Raw genomic sequence first — 16,035 nt, forward strand, 5'->3', positions numbered from 1 at the left:
GAGCCTCTTCATACTCAGCTGAACTTCCCCTGCAAAGAGTGTATTGTTTCTCTTGTGCTTATGCTGTTATTCCAGTGAGACTGGGAAGGCATTTTCTGCAACTTGCCTCGTTCATTGCAAACCAAAACAGAGAAAAGAGCCAATTTGAACCTTCAGCTCTCATGACAAAGGCTTTCCCTAAAGACACATTGTTTTGAAGAAGTCTGACCCCAACTTATCAAATTAACATTCCGTATGATAATAGTGATTTTTACATATTTACAGGGAAGGCAGGCAGCAAGAGGGCTTTCTGCTGATAATTTCTTTAGAAAGCGTCTTCCACATAACTATAGAACCACAATACAAACGCGGAGCACTTCCCCTGCATTCACCTCTGGACTGCCTTGGATGTAAGACTTGTTCAGCGCTTCTGCTTGGGGCTGAGCCTTCCTGGTGCTTATGCTAATAAGGGTATCCAGTGAAACGTGTCTGAGTGCAGTTTGCATGAGCTTCTAGCCTTGAAAAATATGGTGGGAAGGCTTTCATACAGGCTGCTAAACTCCACCCTGCCCCAGACTTTCAGATATCTTCAGTGGGATTCTTTTGTCCTGGATCCTTTTAGATGAGAGGGGTATGACTTAACCTTATCCTAATGTGAGCAAGCAAGCATGTCTCTGAACTGACTGCAAAGGCAGCTTCAGGGGACAAGCCCAGGTAGGAAACCTATGTTACAGATGAATCCTGCCCTACTAATATGTCCTGGTTGGCCTCACCGTCTCAGAGGCTGAAGACTGTTTAGCCTAGGATCATGCTAACCTTTCAGTGTGACCTTGGGGGAAGCAGCCTGGGGTATATCCAGGTCCTGCTCAGACTTGCAGAGGCAAGTCTGGGGTCAGATCTCTGGCTGCCCAGAGAGGTTCTGGAATTTCCTGCTCTGGAGACATAAAAAACCCACTTGGATGCAATTCTGTTCAGCCTGCTCTAGGGGGACCTGCTTTAACAGGGGTTTGGACTAGATGATCTCCAAGGTCCCTTCTAACCCTGATGATTCTATGATCCCAAACATCCCTGGAGCAGGGGCACAGGGCTTTGAAATGCTTGTATCTGCACCAGCCTGAGGGCTCAGAACACTGTGATTCAGTAGGGTAGAGGCTGTGGTGGCAAATTGCTCATTTCTTCTTTCTGAGGTGTTTCTATCCCTAGGTGTCCCTTGTAAAGGCACTTCTATAATATGCAAAGCCTGTTTTTGTAAATAAGCTGTTAATTGTCTTAGGGAAAACAAAGTGACCAATGACTAGCAAAGAAAGGAAGTAAAATGGACTAACCATAGATTATCAGTAGAAGCAATGTTCAGAGTAGATCCCCTGGCCACTTCAGGTAAAGGCTAATAGTGTTATCTGGGAGTATGCATAGGTATAGTTTTCCTCTGTGCTTTTGCTAGCATATTACCAAACCCAGGTATTAACAAGAACGTAACCTAGACTGCCATGGAAAAGAAAGGACTAGAGAGCAAACAGCAAATAAAGGAGAAAAATAATTTTAAAAGCATGTAAGCCAAAAGAATAGTAATAGGAATGGGTGAGATTTGTAGGAAGGAAAATGGAAGATTAAAGAGACTAGGTAGAAAAACACTTCTAGTGGGATTGCTTATCCCACTAGTTGTACTTGCCTGTTTACATTCAGTCTTAAAGATTATGGAGTGCTTTCTTTGAGACTTTTTTTTTTTTCCCCCCCTTTTTTTTAATGGCTCGTTCTGCCATGGGAAGCAGTACACCGGTATCCACACATTCAAAGTCCCAACTATGAGACTAATATTTGCTTCAGACCTCTGGGAGTGTGAATACTTTTTCTCCCTGCTTATATCATGCAGCTAAGCTTGAACTGATCTTAAACCAAACAACTCCACAACAAAACCCCAAACCAACCAACAAGCAAACCTTGCGGTTCAAATGTGCTGTTTCATGCTGTACCAATTCCAATTAAGTTCAAGTGTAGCCAATATCTCTTGCTGATAAACGCTTCACAGCCTGTAGCAATGTGTTGCTGTTTCTCATAAAAAAAAAAGGTGGCAAATTATTCATTACTTCATTTAGATTCTCATTCAAGATGCGTCACAAAAGAAATGTGTGCAGCGGTTACTTCAGAATTTACTGGGTGGATTTTCTGAGGGGCAAAATGGAATCTTTCCTGATGAGCTCCTGACTGAATTTATTATGTTTTAGGAATGGGTTTTATCCTGCCATCTTGGATGGAAATTTGTACATAGGATTTCTTAATTTTTTTTTTAAGCCCTCTTTTGCATAACCAGAGGTCTTCATGGCTCCAAGGGCTCCAACAATAATTCCTACAGATTATACTGACACATGCTGGTAGAGGGCAAAGCTGATAGGAGACACTCCAGCTGCTATTGTACTTGGCAGTCATTCATCGTAAATAATTCTGCCAGTCTTTTTGCTTAGAGACATCTGACAGATGCTTCTTGCAATCTCTGAATAGTTGCATTGCCAAATAGACTACCAGGTTTTGAAACAGTTATTAGGGTCGTGTTATTCCCACAATCTGGGAATACTATTGTGGTGTAATTTTGTTGAGTTGATGTATCTAATGGTGTCCACACAGTGCCCTGTGTACTTCATAGAGGTCTATATACTGAAGGCTGTGTCCCATTGAAAACAAGGGAATTTATCTAAGGAACTAACCTGTTTCTTCTTCAAATCAAAGATTTGGTAATGTGTACTGCTGAGAACCAGTACATCTTGTTGGCTGCCTTACCTCCTTTGGAACTGAGAGTGCTCAGTGTAGCAAGGACATGGCAGTCAGTGAAATTAGCCTCCTAACTTGCCTAGATTACCACAGCAGACTGCAGGTGCAGTGCTCTTCAGTAATATAATTAGCACCCTGTGCGGAGTGTGTGGTATTGCAAGATACCAGGGTTTTTTATGAAGGGCTATTCCCTCAGTGCAGTCTGCGAAGGTCTGTGAGCCAGCACTGGTAAAGCAGATATTTAGAAATGCTTTGGCATAGAATTCAAGCTTTATGCATTAAAAGCAGTATGATGGAGAACTGACAAACTCATTGGGCCTTCCCTCTGAAGGAATGGTAGGCCGCCCTGACAAGTGAAAAGATACAACTGTAGGCATCTGAATATTGTAGTGCTCTTTCAGGGAAAAATAATTCCACAGAAAGAAGATAATTCTTGCCAAAAATATTAATTTACTCAAATGGAAGTTTCAGTGAAAAAGCAGTTTTGGGGTACATTTTTTGACTGATCTTTACCTATTTAGAGCTGCTCCACATAGAGTAATAACATAGCTTCACAATTATGGATCTCCCCGTGTCTTCAATGGGATACTTAGCCAGATCAATAGACTAAATTTGTAAGGTTGATCTGGTCTGTTAAAACAGAATATTTCAGTTGTAGGTCCCTTCCAACAATCACCTAGTCCAACTGCTGACCCATCATGGCTGGCCAAAAGCTAAAGCGTGCTGAGGGCATTGTCCAAATGACTTTTAAACGCTGATAGGCACGGGGCATCGACCGCCTCTCCAGGAAGCCTGTTCCAGTGTAGCTTCATATGTATGTTGTACCTGCTGTAACCTCAGCTCTGTTAATGTATTGTAGGCCTAACAGCATCACTCTGACATCCTGGGAGGTAGTTACTTGATTTCATTAATCAATGAAGAACAGGACTGCAAGATGGAAGTGACCAGTTAGGTCCCTCTCAGTTCTTTTTTCCTCTGTAGTACTGGCTGTCTTAGGCTCTGAAACACTTCTCTGTTTTTATTAAAGCATTTTCCACTGTCAGGAATGTCTCTTGGAGACCATCTTGCAGGTAACAAATTTTGCCTCAGTTTCTTTTTCTTTTTTCAGTGGATATTTTTCCCCCTAATCCATCTCTAATTGATTACCTTTCTAAATTTCTCTCAGGGAAAACTGGAAAAGCCTGGCAGCACTAGAGCTGTGTCTGCTGACTCCATGCCTAGAAAGAGGAAGCAGAAGTGATCACAAGAGCTCCCCAGTAAACACCATCCAAGCCACATTTGGGCTGTGTGGCCCTGGTACATTAGTAGAAGTTTCTGTTATCTCAGCCTGTAGCATGTCACCATTGCCTCTAGAATGGCTTTCTCTACAAATGCTAAACTTGTGTTTTACATCTGCAGAGAAAAAAATATCAAAGCCTGTTTGATTAGCTGTTAGAGAGTAAATTACCCTTTTGTAGAAGACTGAGATTGTGGTTTTTGCACCTCATTCTGGATTTTCTCTTTATTGTGTTCTTTTCCGAACTGAAGTGTGTATGCTCTGTTGCTGTTTGACTTGAGCTTTTTTGCTGCTGTTCCAGTCTGTACTGTCCATATGCAGTGACTGGGTAGCACCGCAGCGTTCCATCTGCAGGGTGATGGTATCTGTAATTGCATGTCTTTATTCTGTCAAGCGTAAACTTACAAGGTATCTTATTCCTGCATGGAAACATTCATCTGGTATGAACTGCTGCTGGTCTCTGGGAGGCAGACCTGCCAGCAGCTCGTTGCATGACGTGGTGTGGTGCCTGCGACTGTAGGACTGCCCTTGGTGTTGTGTGGCAGCAGTTATTGAAATGTGCCCGTTGTGGGGGCAGCCTCAGCCAGCAGGAGCTGCCACGTGTACTCACAGTCTCTCGTGCTGTCTGCTGAAGAGGCCTCTGGGCTGGAGGAGCATCTGAAAGTGCTTTCTGCTTTCAGGGTGGTTGAGGATCATAAACGACACAGCAAAGAAGCATTTCCCCTATGCAGGAGATAATCTTCTGTGATTTTTCAAATCTATTATCCTTACTGCTTTGTTTATGTACTGTTTTCTTTATTGAAAGCCATCCTTTGCATGCCTAATCTGGCTAAAGTGTCATCCATTGCTCAAACCCAACAAGTCTTCATGTATTATTATTATTCATTTGGTATTGACAGCCAAAGATTTCTGCTTTCTTGACTATTTTTGTCCCATCTGACCTGGTTGTTTTCCAAGCCAGCACTAAATCAGATCTGTATGTGCTGTGTCATATGATACATGACAAGAACAAGCCATATTTATTAACTGCTTTCTAAAGCCCATTTTCTTTCTCAATCGTCTGCACCTACAGCAGGCTCAGCTCTGTTTCAGCTGTACTGAAATCTCTATTGTTTCAGCTCTCCTGGTGAAAAAGTCTTCGTGTAACTAGCATGATTAGATCCTTTATTACCAGTATTGAATATGAGGCACTGTGGGAAATATGGATCAGATCCTGCTCTCATTTGTAGTTGTACATGTGCAATGCAATGTCAGGATTTCAGAGTTACTGTAACTGGGAGCAGCGTGGGAAGCCCTGGGTGATACAGGACAGTGTTTTCAGGGTAGCAGGATCAGTGTGGCAAGAAGTGAATCTGCTTTGTTCAGTTTACAATGACATTCTTTACTGAGGATTCTGCTGTTGTCTCAAAGGCTATGTGTCATTTCTGCAGGTTTTGTTGATGTGATAGGAATGTCAGTGTGACTGAACATGAGCATGGCACTGTCTCAGTTCCTGTTTAGTGCTGAGACACATGGGCACAGAACTTTCTAGGGAGCTTATTAAATCCACAATTAGTGACGTGCAGAATTAGACTCTATAACTCGAAAGTTATAAAGTAGGTATGTTTATTGCGCGCAGATACACGGGGGATCGCTCCTCCACAAGCGTGCATGCCCGAAGTGACGAACCATCTCACATTTATACAATAAAACAAATGAATATTCAATTGACGCCTATACATATTCGTTACCTAAACCCCGCTTCGTATGTTAATTAGCTTATCAGTCCTTTGCCTGGAATGCGGTGGTCTTGCATGTTTGTAGGTGATTCATGTCCTTGTGACCATCCGATCTTCTCCAGCAAGGAGACTTAGCACTCCCTCCCTCTAGATAGCCTTGGAATGTCTCTCATCCTTTTCTCATTCTTTTTTAAATATCCCCTTTGTTAGAGGAAGAAGGGCAGCGTCTCCCCGTCTCCCCTTTGTTAGAGGAAGAAGGGCAGGCGTCTCCTCAACCGCACCCATGACTAGTCACCGTACCCACATTCCTTGAGCAGACATATACAATCAGTCGGTGTCCATTGTCCCCATTTCACACTATTTCTCCATATCAACAGAATACCTCTTTATCCAAAGCTGTCAGTCAATGCCAGTAACCAAGACAAATGCTACCTGTCCCCCTCCCAAAAAAACCCCACAAAATCAAACCAACCAAAACCCTAATAGGTATACGGGACAGAGGGATACCCATATTCATAGTGATGTGGAAAAAACCCTTGGCTTCCTGATCTGCATACCTTGCTGATGGGTTTAAGCTTACTGCATCACTTTGGCTTAGGACAGAGTTTTACCCCAAAAATGGAAACCGTTGGTGGATTTTTATTTTTTTTTAAATTTCTCTTGGAAATGGCAAAGGGGACATTTTCTAGTCTGATACAGGCTTTTGCATGCTATTAGTTCTCTGATTCTATGGAGATCCAGAACACTGGTGAGTACTTCAGCACTTTCCTTTTCTTCCTGTGGGAGATTGTAGGTGTCTTGTGGGAAGTCTGAGTTTGGCACGGGGTCTTGTGGGGGATCAAGGGTTGGGAAGGGTAAGAGGAAGATACTGTTGGTAGATGCTTGAGACTGAAGTGCCTGCTTTGTGGTTACCTCTGACTGCAAGTCTTGGATTAAGTGGCCAGCCCTTTCCAGTCCTGTACTCTTAACAGCACTAATCTTTATGGTAAACAAACTCCTATCTTCCTTGCATGGCGTCCCTTCTGAGAACAGAAAAAGGACATATGTGGAATCTCCACTAGTATGCCAAACTTGCATACAGAAGCCTGATTGTGTGGGATCTCCCTTGCAGGTTTTCAGACAGAGATTGCAGTGTTTGGAGAAGTGAGCTATCTCTTGTGTTCTGTAACCATGTGAGCTGTCATGCTGCAGTGTCCACTGACAAATAATAGTATGTCTTACTTCTCGCAGGGCTTCCAAAGCAGCTGAGTCCAGGACCTTAAGGAATGTCACGCAGTAGGTGCTGAACTAACTGGCACTGAAAGGAACAGAAAAAGATGGCAGACCATATTTGAAATAATTAAACACGTGGACTTCTGCTGATAAGAAACCATGTCAAAGAAAGGACGTAGCAAGGGCGAAAAGCCTGAGGCGCTGATTGTTGCCCTACAGGCTGCCAATGAGGAACTCAGGACCAAGCTAACAGACATTCAAATTGAGCTGCATCAGGAGAAATCCAAGGTGAGTGAGGGTTTGGTTTTAAATAACAGTGTCTGCACTGAAAGAGGGAAACACATGGAAAAAATAATATCACAGAAATTAACATATGCAATGCAACTCTTTCCTAGAACAGTGGTATGATAATTTCCCCCCATATAACATTTTCTTTGGTGGATGTCCTGTTGCTTCTGTGGAACAGCCTCTTTTTTACTGAGGTACAAGATTAAGAAGTCTTTGGCCCTCAAATGGGAGTGATATGTCTTTTGTAACATCTTTGGCCATATTCCAGTTAGTGGGTTTCATCCTGCCCTCTTGGTGTTTAGAAACTGGGTACTGTTGCTGTTTTTTGAATGGCTGATATTTCAGCAAGGCATGCCCTTATTTTGAAGTTAAGTATTCCCTAAGTGTATAGCATGACAATCCATGTCAACCCTTGCAATCCATCTCCAGTGCAGCCAAACGGTATTGTATATGCTAGCATATGTATGCATTATTTAAAGCTTGTTCAGGTGCTAACAGTATGCTGGAGTTACAGTCTCAGATGTGTAGAGTTAGGCTAAAGCCAGCTGAGTATAATGCATGCAGGGGACAGATGTACCTGTGAAGGTTTGAGGTGCCTCCCATATACTTCAGAAGCCTTTGGTACCACCTCAGGGCTGTGTGCTGTGGCTTCAGCTCTTGCCTTCATCTTCTGCTTAACTTTTCACTCTCTTTTCCTACGTTGTCTGTGCTGGGGCCACCCTTGCGAAACACATATCACCTGTTTACACTACTAGTTTTGTAAACTGTGAAAAGGTAATGGGCTGGGTGTTATCCAAGTATAAAATACTAGCTGTTGTTTTACACCTACTCTGCACATACCCTGCCCGCATTCTGTTAAAATCCTTGCAAGTGGCACCAATTTTCCCGCAGCTGATGCCAAAGTGGCTTTGCAAGGAAGTGTACTTTTTGCTCTCCACAGTGTTTCTCCCTCTTCATTTAGAGATGCTTCTAGTGGCAAGCACTGTATGTTTTATAGTCAGAGTATGGCTTTTGTGCAATAAACCCTTTTGTGGTAAGTGCTAAAGTTCCCTGCACATGGGTGGTGATTAAGGCAGTCTTCAGGTTTAGTAGTGTGTTCTTTATAAGCAGTAAAGATAACAAATCTCTGCTTAATTACTCCTAGTGAGTTTTCATGAAGGGGACTGGAGGCAGTACTAACTGCACCTGGGCAACCCCCACCTGCAGCCTGGTGGCAGCCACATTATCAAAGGATGATGCCTAGTGATATATTGTTTTTCCAAATGGAATATAATTGAAATCCATCAACCTGCCTCTTTGATTCCTTCACAGATAAGCATATATGTTGGGCAAATAAACCCAGAATGACTTGCCTCTAGCTTCCAAACCTGAATAACCACAAATCCTTCAGCCTGTAAGGTCTTTTTGATAATTTATTTCTTTTAGGAACAGATGTTCATGCCAATATATCAAGGTTAATCATACTGGTAATCTCTGACACGTGTTAGCCAGTATAGCGGAAGTTGGTTTCTGTAGTTTAGGAGAAGCTAAATGAAAGCAAGAATAGCCAGTTCTGTGTTACCTGATGTTCTAAGAATCTCTGGGGGCATTCTCCCTTCACCTACCAGTCAGATTTATAGCTGTTATTTTGCAGCCTTTTAAAATGGACAAGATTTGAAAATGGCAACAAAGCGGATATCGTCACTCTTTCAAACGCATTCTGCATCCTTTTCTTTGTCAAATGGTCAATGACAGTCTTGAAGGCAAAAATGGTTTTTGATTCTTTCATTTGCCTTGCAGGCTTTGGCTTTCATGTGGTGCACACAGGCAAGGCTTAACTTACTCTCTTAAGGAGCCACAGGCTGGCTGCCAGAAAACTGATGGCCCAGGGAGTTTCTGTAATGCTTTCCACTACGTTCTGAGTCTTGCTGCTTTTATTATCACTGCAGCTATGGAATTCCAATATGGAAGCTGCCAGTGCAGATTTTTGTTACTAGACATCAGTTCAGGGATGGTCCAAAATAATGAGAGTTACAAGAGTAGAAAAGTCTTGAAAACAAAATCAAAACAAGTTTATCTGAAATATGTTTTATGTGCTCGAGTAACACTGGAAAGGGGCCTTCACAGAGCCCTGTGAAGGGAGTTCTAGGAAAATCTTTCAGATTTGTTTTCCAAGGAGCCTTCTGAGGAAGATTCCTCTCATTTGTAGAGTCTGTTACTTGTCAGGATGACTTTGGTGATTGAAACTGAAAACTATGCTTTCAAACTCTTCTAGTGGCTTATTTTGGGAAAGGTGTATCTGAAATAAGATGGAGATAGCGTGGGAGAAAAAACCCAAAAGTCAATCAGCTCTGCAAATAGCTGAAAGCACTTCCTACCTTAGCTAAATCTTCTCTTAAGTAATCTAGTAGGCCTGCAGGCTAAACCACCAGTGTTTCTTGGAGGGCTTTCAGGTGGCCTGCTACTATGCTTATTCATATTGAATGGGTTTTCCACTGTTTTTTCTTTCTGAAAGGTTTGCTCACTCTTCTTTGTTCTTTTTGGTCTTTATTTAAAAAGGAATTAACAAGGAAGTTCATACAATCTTTGAAACCACATTCTTTTTCACTGTAAATGACAAACCCGAGTTTGATTTGAACTGACATCATTCTTTATCCATTACTTTTCTTTGGCGTAGGTTTCTTTTGTGGAATTGCTCAGAGGTGTGAAGTTACACCTAGAGATTCAGTACTGAGGACTGGTTGGTTGCTCTGTAACTTTGACTCCAAAGCTATGGACAAAGAACTTTTAAAAATTGTCATTAATGAAGAGTAGCAAAGGGCGTATTTCAAGTAAAGCTAGCTGTTCCATAAGCATAATAAACAATGAAGCATGCTTTTCTGTAGATATGTGTCTAAGAAGTGACTACAGATGCCCAATAAAGCTCTCTGTATGGATAAGAACATCTGTAAAAGATGAAATGTTTCCTGGACTTTCACACTTGCACCTTACCCCTGTTGGGATCATACAGAGGCAAGCACTTCTCTCTCATCTGATTGACTGTCCATGGTCATGAAAGTTGTAGGAACCTTGCTGTTTCTGAGCCCTCTAATTTTCTGGTGAATTTGACTGATGTTGACTGATGAGTTAAAAAGTTGTTAGGCAAATGCACCCATATCATGGAGTCTTATTTCCTAAGGAACTATTGGAAGTACATGTAGTGTCACTGCATGAGGCAAGACACCTGGAGAAGGCTTGTTTTGGCTTGAGTAAAGACAGTGTAAAATCTAGGTCAGTGCCCTAGGAGTTGGCCCATATTTTGATGTAGGAGGGTGGAGGATTGGTTAGGGTCTGCAGCAAGGTCTTCCTCCGTTTGGCATGGCTCTGTGTCTGGGTGGGCTTGTTTTGATAACACGTTGGTAGCAGGTGACTTTCATTTTATCTCAATGTAGGTTGCTAAACTTGAAAGAGAGAAGACTCAAGAAACTAAGCGTATCCGTGAGGTGGAGCAGCGCAAGCAGACTGTGCAGATCACGGAGCTAAAAGCCAAACTCCATGAGGAGAAAATGAAGGAGCTGCAGGCTGTGAGGGAGAACCTCATCAAACAGCACGAGCAGGAGATGACGCGGATGGTCAAAGTCCGAGACAGCGAAATCCAGCGCCTCAAGTCAGCGCTGTGCGCGCTGCGGGATGGGAGCAGTGATAAAGTAAGGACAGCGCTGACTATTGAGGCTCGTGAAGAGGCCAGAAAACAGTTTGACTCGGAGCGCCTTAAGCTTCTGCAGGAAATTACTGAACTGAAGTCTGCCAAAAAGCAGGTAGATGAGGCCCTTAACAATATGATCCAAGCTGATAAGATCAAGGCAGGGGATCTTCGGAGTGAGCATCAGTCACACCAGGAAGCCATTTCCAAGATCAAATGGGAGAGCGAAAGGGATATTCGTCGCCTGGTCAGTAACCGAAACAATTCATGTGTTCTCTTAGGCTGTAGTGAGTTTGCCTCTTGTGCCTCTTAACTTTTTCTGAAAAACAGAACATTGCAATGCACCTTAGTTTGCAAAAGTATTACAAACTTCTCACTGTCATTCCTCAGCAGTAAGTAGATCATGGTGAGTCAGCTAGAGCAACCACCGTGATGGTAGCTAACACCTTAAAGTAAGAGAGTGATGGGCCTAGTCCATGAGGATTTGGCTTGCTGAGATGCTAATACATGTGCAGTGCAAAGTGTTAGAAAAAGCGTTTGCATCTGCACTTGCAGTTTGCTAGTTTCTGTAGCCCTTGTGATGGTATCTTGAACACATTAAACCATGGCAGAAGGGGAGATGTCTTTTGTTTTGGTCTTGGCATAGTCTTCAGTAATTACTGGGGAAAATGGGCAACATGAGGCCCACATCAGCAATGGTGCAAGTTGCCATGTTTCCCTATCATCTGGGGAGCTGGACCTGCATGCAGTGGTGGACAGTTTGGCTTGAAAACTGGGATTCAAGATTTGACAGTTAAGTAAGAGAAATGGTAATTTAAACTGTCCAGAAAGATATTCTCCCCCCTGCCTTGATTCCCCCCTCACCCCCAATTCAAAGTCCATGTACTGGAGGTATGTTCGTATGTTGCCAAAATGCTCAGTAATGTAGTACAGACTAATAGTGGGGGATTTTTCATATCTGTATTCTGAATTTTGACCCTTCTAACCATGAGGACAAGTTACTTTTCTTTTTTTCTCATCTGAAATTGAGGATCCATTTTTAGAGTTTTAATATAAAAAGAAACTATAGTGAAATTCAGGATAAAACTGAGCCATTTAGTAACACTAAGATCAACTCAGGTTCCACCTATGTATTGTGTGATTTTGTCTTTAGCAGCTGATGAAAAGCTTTTTGAAGGCTATTTACTTGCATAAGAGCCTTGAACAAGTCCAGAATTACTTTTATCTGACTTAGACAAATATTTTCCACCTCCATTGTATTGCTATCAGAGTGGAGGAGATTACCTCAGAGTGACATCTAGTTAATGGACATCAGAATTTAGCCCTGGTCATTGAAAAATACTTTGGGTAGGATTTCAGCAAGCCTAGAAAGCTGCAAGACCAGAAAGTATCTTTGGCAGCTTCAGGCAAAATTTAGCATAGATAGCATTTTTGTTTTCAGGGAGCAATTCATGCAATTTCCAGACAACAGCAGCTTTATTTCGCTCGAGCATGTGCAAGTTCTGGTTCACCAAATTTTCTTGAGCTCAATGATGTTAGTGGTTTTGTATCAATTTTTATGGTTGCAAGGCTTGCATGGGCTAATCTTATTCTAAAGTTTTAATCTCAAATTTTCCTATAAGCCATTGTTCTAAAAAGTTGCTATGAGGTGAAATTAGACTTACTTTTTGTATTGGATAGCCCTGGGCTATTAGGCAGAAATGAAGTAACAATAAAATGGATAGCCTTGAGTTTGCACTCAGCAGAAGATTAATAACATGACAATCAGATTTAAGAAATACTGGGTCTGCACAGGTCTTTTGTTTGTGAGAATGGGACCATAACTTCTACTGCCTCAGCTATTGTAGCTCTGTTTACATGAGCAGGAGCTAGTCTAAACTTTTTTGAGTTTGTCAGTCTGTACTTATTTTTTACTAGTATAAATAACTGACCAAAATCCAAGTGAAAGCCTGAACTCTTCGTCCAACTTTTTGTTAACACGTCGTATCATGCTCAGTTCCTGGGCTTTACTCTGTGTGAGGCTGGTGAATCTGCTGCTGTGCCAATGTACGGTTATGGCTGAAACCTCAAAGTGTATTGTTTTACAAGCCTGATGCAGTATGATATAGCAGATTTAAGTGGTGAACACTGCTATTAAGTAAATTATATACTGCTAGATTGAAGAATGCTGTTGCCTTTACCCAGTAATATCGTTCTGGTGTTTCTCTTATTCAGATGGATGAGATCAAGGCTAAAGACAGGATCATCTTCTCCTTGGAGAAAGAGCTGGAGACACAGACAGGCTATGTGCAGAAGCTGCAGCTGCAGAAGGAAGCTCTGGATGAACAGCTCTTCTTGGTGAAGGAGGCAGAGTGTAACATGAGCAGTCCCAAGAGAGAGATCCCAGGAAGGGCCGGAGATGGTTCAGAGCACTGCAGCAGCCCTGTACGCAGGTTTTACTGGCCCCTGCAAAACAGAAACATGGCTGTGTTTCTTGTGCTCAGATTTTTTCAGGCCCTGGGAAAACATTCCCACTCTTAGTCACTACAGAGTTGTTGTGTCTATAGATTCTTCAGAGAGAATGCTAGTGGGACAACAAAGCTTTGTAAGGCTGTTCCCTCAGTTGCTCTTTTTACAGATATAAAACATCTTAAATAATTAGTGCCCATTTGAAAGAATTGTTCCATGATCATAACTACCTCGTTAGCATACATGCTCAAAAACAGATAGAATTGGGAAGATGGGCAGGGAGAAGGGGTGGGGGTGGCATCCAGGAGACTTTTAGGAGGTCCTCCTCTTTCTCTGTCTTATTCTCCACATATACAGCCCTTGCTGTCATTCACAAAGCATGCAACTCACTGGTTCTGTGACTGAATATATGTTTACACCACAGATGTGTATATATACATGTATATACACATATACAAATGAGGAATAAAAAAGTAAATGCAATTGATACTGAAAGGAATGTCCTTACTTTTTCACCTGACATAGCAGCTCAGCAGATGTATAGGAAAAGGCAATAAAAATTAGAATTTTTAGCTTTTTGCTTTTTCTTCCCCATCATAAAAAAAAATTATTGATATCTGTTTGGTTATTTTCTCTTTATTTTTTTAAGGAGGTAAAAATTTTCAATTAAATTATCCCCCAAACCAGATACATTCTTCCAAAAATATGTGTATTTTTGCCAGCATGTTCAATGCTGTAAAAATCCATAAATGTAATTTCTTGATGACAGCTTAAGTTGACCGGTGTGTGGTTTTTGAGGATTCTTTTTCCCAAGCATGCATTTTGAAAAAAAATCAGTAACTGTATTATGTTGTTGCCAATGAACAGGACTTGCGCAGAAACCAGAAGAGGATAGCAGAGCTGAATGCCACAATCCGGAAGCTGGAAGACAGGAACACGTTGCTTGTTGATGAACGAAACGAACTGGTGTGTGAGCTTTGCACTATCAGACAGAGGAGGTCGGTAGCCACAGGGAAAGGCAAAGAGGGGAGGATCCAAGGATGATAGCCAGTGATGAATATGCCTTTTCCATCTCTCAGTCTAGTCACTCAGGAGGCTGAGGGTGATTTTTTTTTTTTTTTTCTTAATCCTAGAACTAAACAGTAATTTCACTGAAGTTATGTGGTATAAAATCATAATGAAAGTTGAGGAGAGAGGCTTGTAGGTTTGTATTATGAACGCTTATGTTCCCTCCTTGACCTTTTGAGCATACAACAGTGTATGGTGAGACTTATCTTGTAAATTAAATAATGTCTGTAGTCCAGTATTTGACCGGGTTGAGAACAGTTAAGTATTGGATCAAGGGAGGATGGGCAATGGTGAATTGATCCCTTCATCTGATTTACTCCTAGGTGGTGGTACCTGTGTGTTGGAGTCAGCACCCTGGCTTTTTAACTTGTCCATGTTTCTACGTCTGTGATTAAAGATGACGGTGCTGAAATTCAGCTCTTGATTACTTTTTTTTTAATTTACTTTTTTTATCCTGAGCTAGGAGTCCTAATGCACTCCTTTCGTATCACTTTAGCTGGCTTCAGTCTCCTCAATGTTCTTAATGTAATATTTGCAAAATAATGTCATATCAAGATTGCAAATTAGACATATATTCATGTGTCTCTTTTCAGTTATGAAAAGCTCTCAATCCCCAAATTTCTGTGATACTGAATAGCTTGGAGTCTGAGTCAGCTTGATTACCTGTTGCTTTTCATTAAATATTCAGCCTATTTTTTCACAAGGAAAAAAAATAATTTTAAAAGGCTTCTGAGCTGTATCTAGCACAATGTGACTACAGTGAACACATTTTGTTAAATGTGACCAGGAGTACTGCTGGAAATACCATACACTTTAAGAAACATTCAGACTAGCAACAGATAACTTCATTCTTAGGGTAGAACAGATGGCTGTTTTGCCCACAGCTGTGCTGGTCAAAGATGTAACTGCTTCCTAGCTGCTCCCCCTTTTTCTGTTAGCAGGAGGGGTCTCCCAGTACTTGCTTACCTGCTTCAGACAAAATCATTGGGTTAGTTTAATGTGAGATGCTACGATGATGTAAGCAGATGTGGTTAACTGTGCTTGATAGCTACAGAAAACTCTTGGTCTTTTCCTCAGCAGAACTGCAACCTCCCAGTGACAAACAGTAATAGAGAACTGGGACAGTGCCTTTGATAGATGATCTGGACACAAAGATGATGTCTTTCCACAGCCACATGCCATCTTCCTTGGGCGCTCTTAGAAAAAGAAATATCAATAAAACGCTCAGTATTACTGCTTGGAACTAATTTTTCAGAGGAAGAGATCTTGGTTAAAACTCTAGTTGTACCAATACTGGAACTTCCAAGCATGCCCTAAGATACCTTCCTATCTTATGGGATCTGTTGTTTAAATGTTATGTAATTTGTTTATTTAAACCAAAGTTCATTGTGCTTGTGCATGTGCACAAGTATTTCACTGGGGGGCATTAAGAACCACACTTAAAACTATGTTGGTATTGCTGTGATCCAGACTGAGTAGGTACCTTTGCAAATCTGTCTTTCAATGAGAAAATCAGTGAGTTTCTTGCAGGTAAACTGCCAAAAAAAAAAAAAAAAGGTTGCTTTATCTGTATGTCTGAATTTTCCTATAGATAAAGCCGTCTTTTGGAAACAGATATGCAG

At 41.6% G+C, this 16,035-nt stretch overlaps 1 protein-coding gene across 1 annotated transcript in view; it reads left to right on the forward strand.

Moving 5' to 3' along the window:
- Window positions 1–16,035, forward strand: part of JAKMIP2 (janus kinase and microtubule interacting protein 2) — a 62,609-nt gene that overhangs the window by 19,586 nt on the left and 26,988 nt on the right. The window contains exons 2-5 of the mRNA XM_056350281.1: window positions 6,967–7,236; window positions 10,647–11,144; window positions 13,112–13,321; window positions 14,213–14,311. Of these exons, the coding sequence (XP_056206256.1) occupies window positions 7,108–7,236; window positions 10,647–11,144; window positions 13,112–13,321; window positions 14,213–14,311 (936 nt within the window). The 5' untranslated portion in view covers window positions 6,967–7,107. The remainder of the gene's footprint in view (window positions 1–6,966; window positions 7,237–10,646; window positions 11,145–13,111; window positions 13,322–14,212; window positions 14,312–16,035) is intronic.

This window comes from Falco biarmicus, chromosome 8, assembly GCF_023638135.1.
Source record: "Falco biarmicus isolate bFalBia1 chromosome 8, bFalBia1.pri, whole genome shotgun sequence".
Lineage (NCBI taxonomy): Eukaryota > Metazoa > Chordata > Aves > Falconiformes > Falconidae > Falco > Falco biarmicus.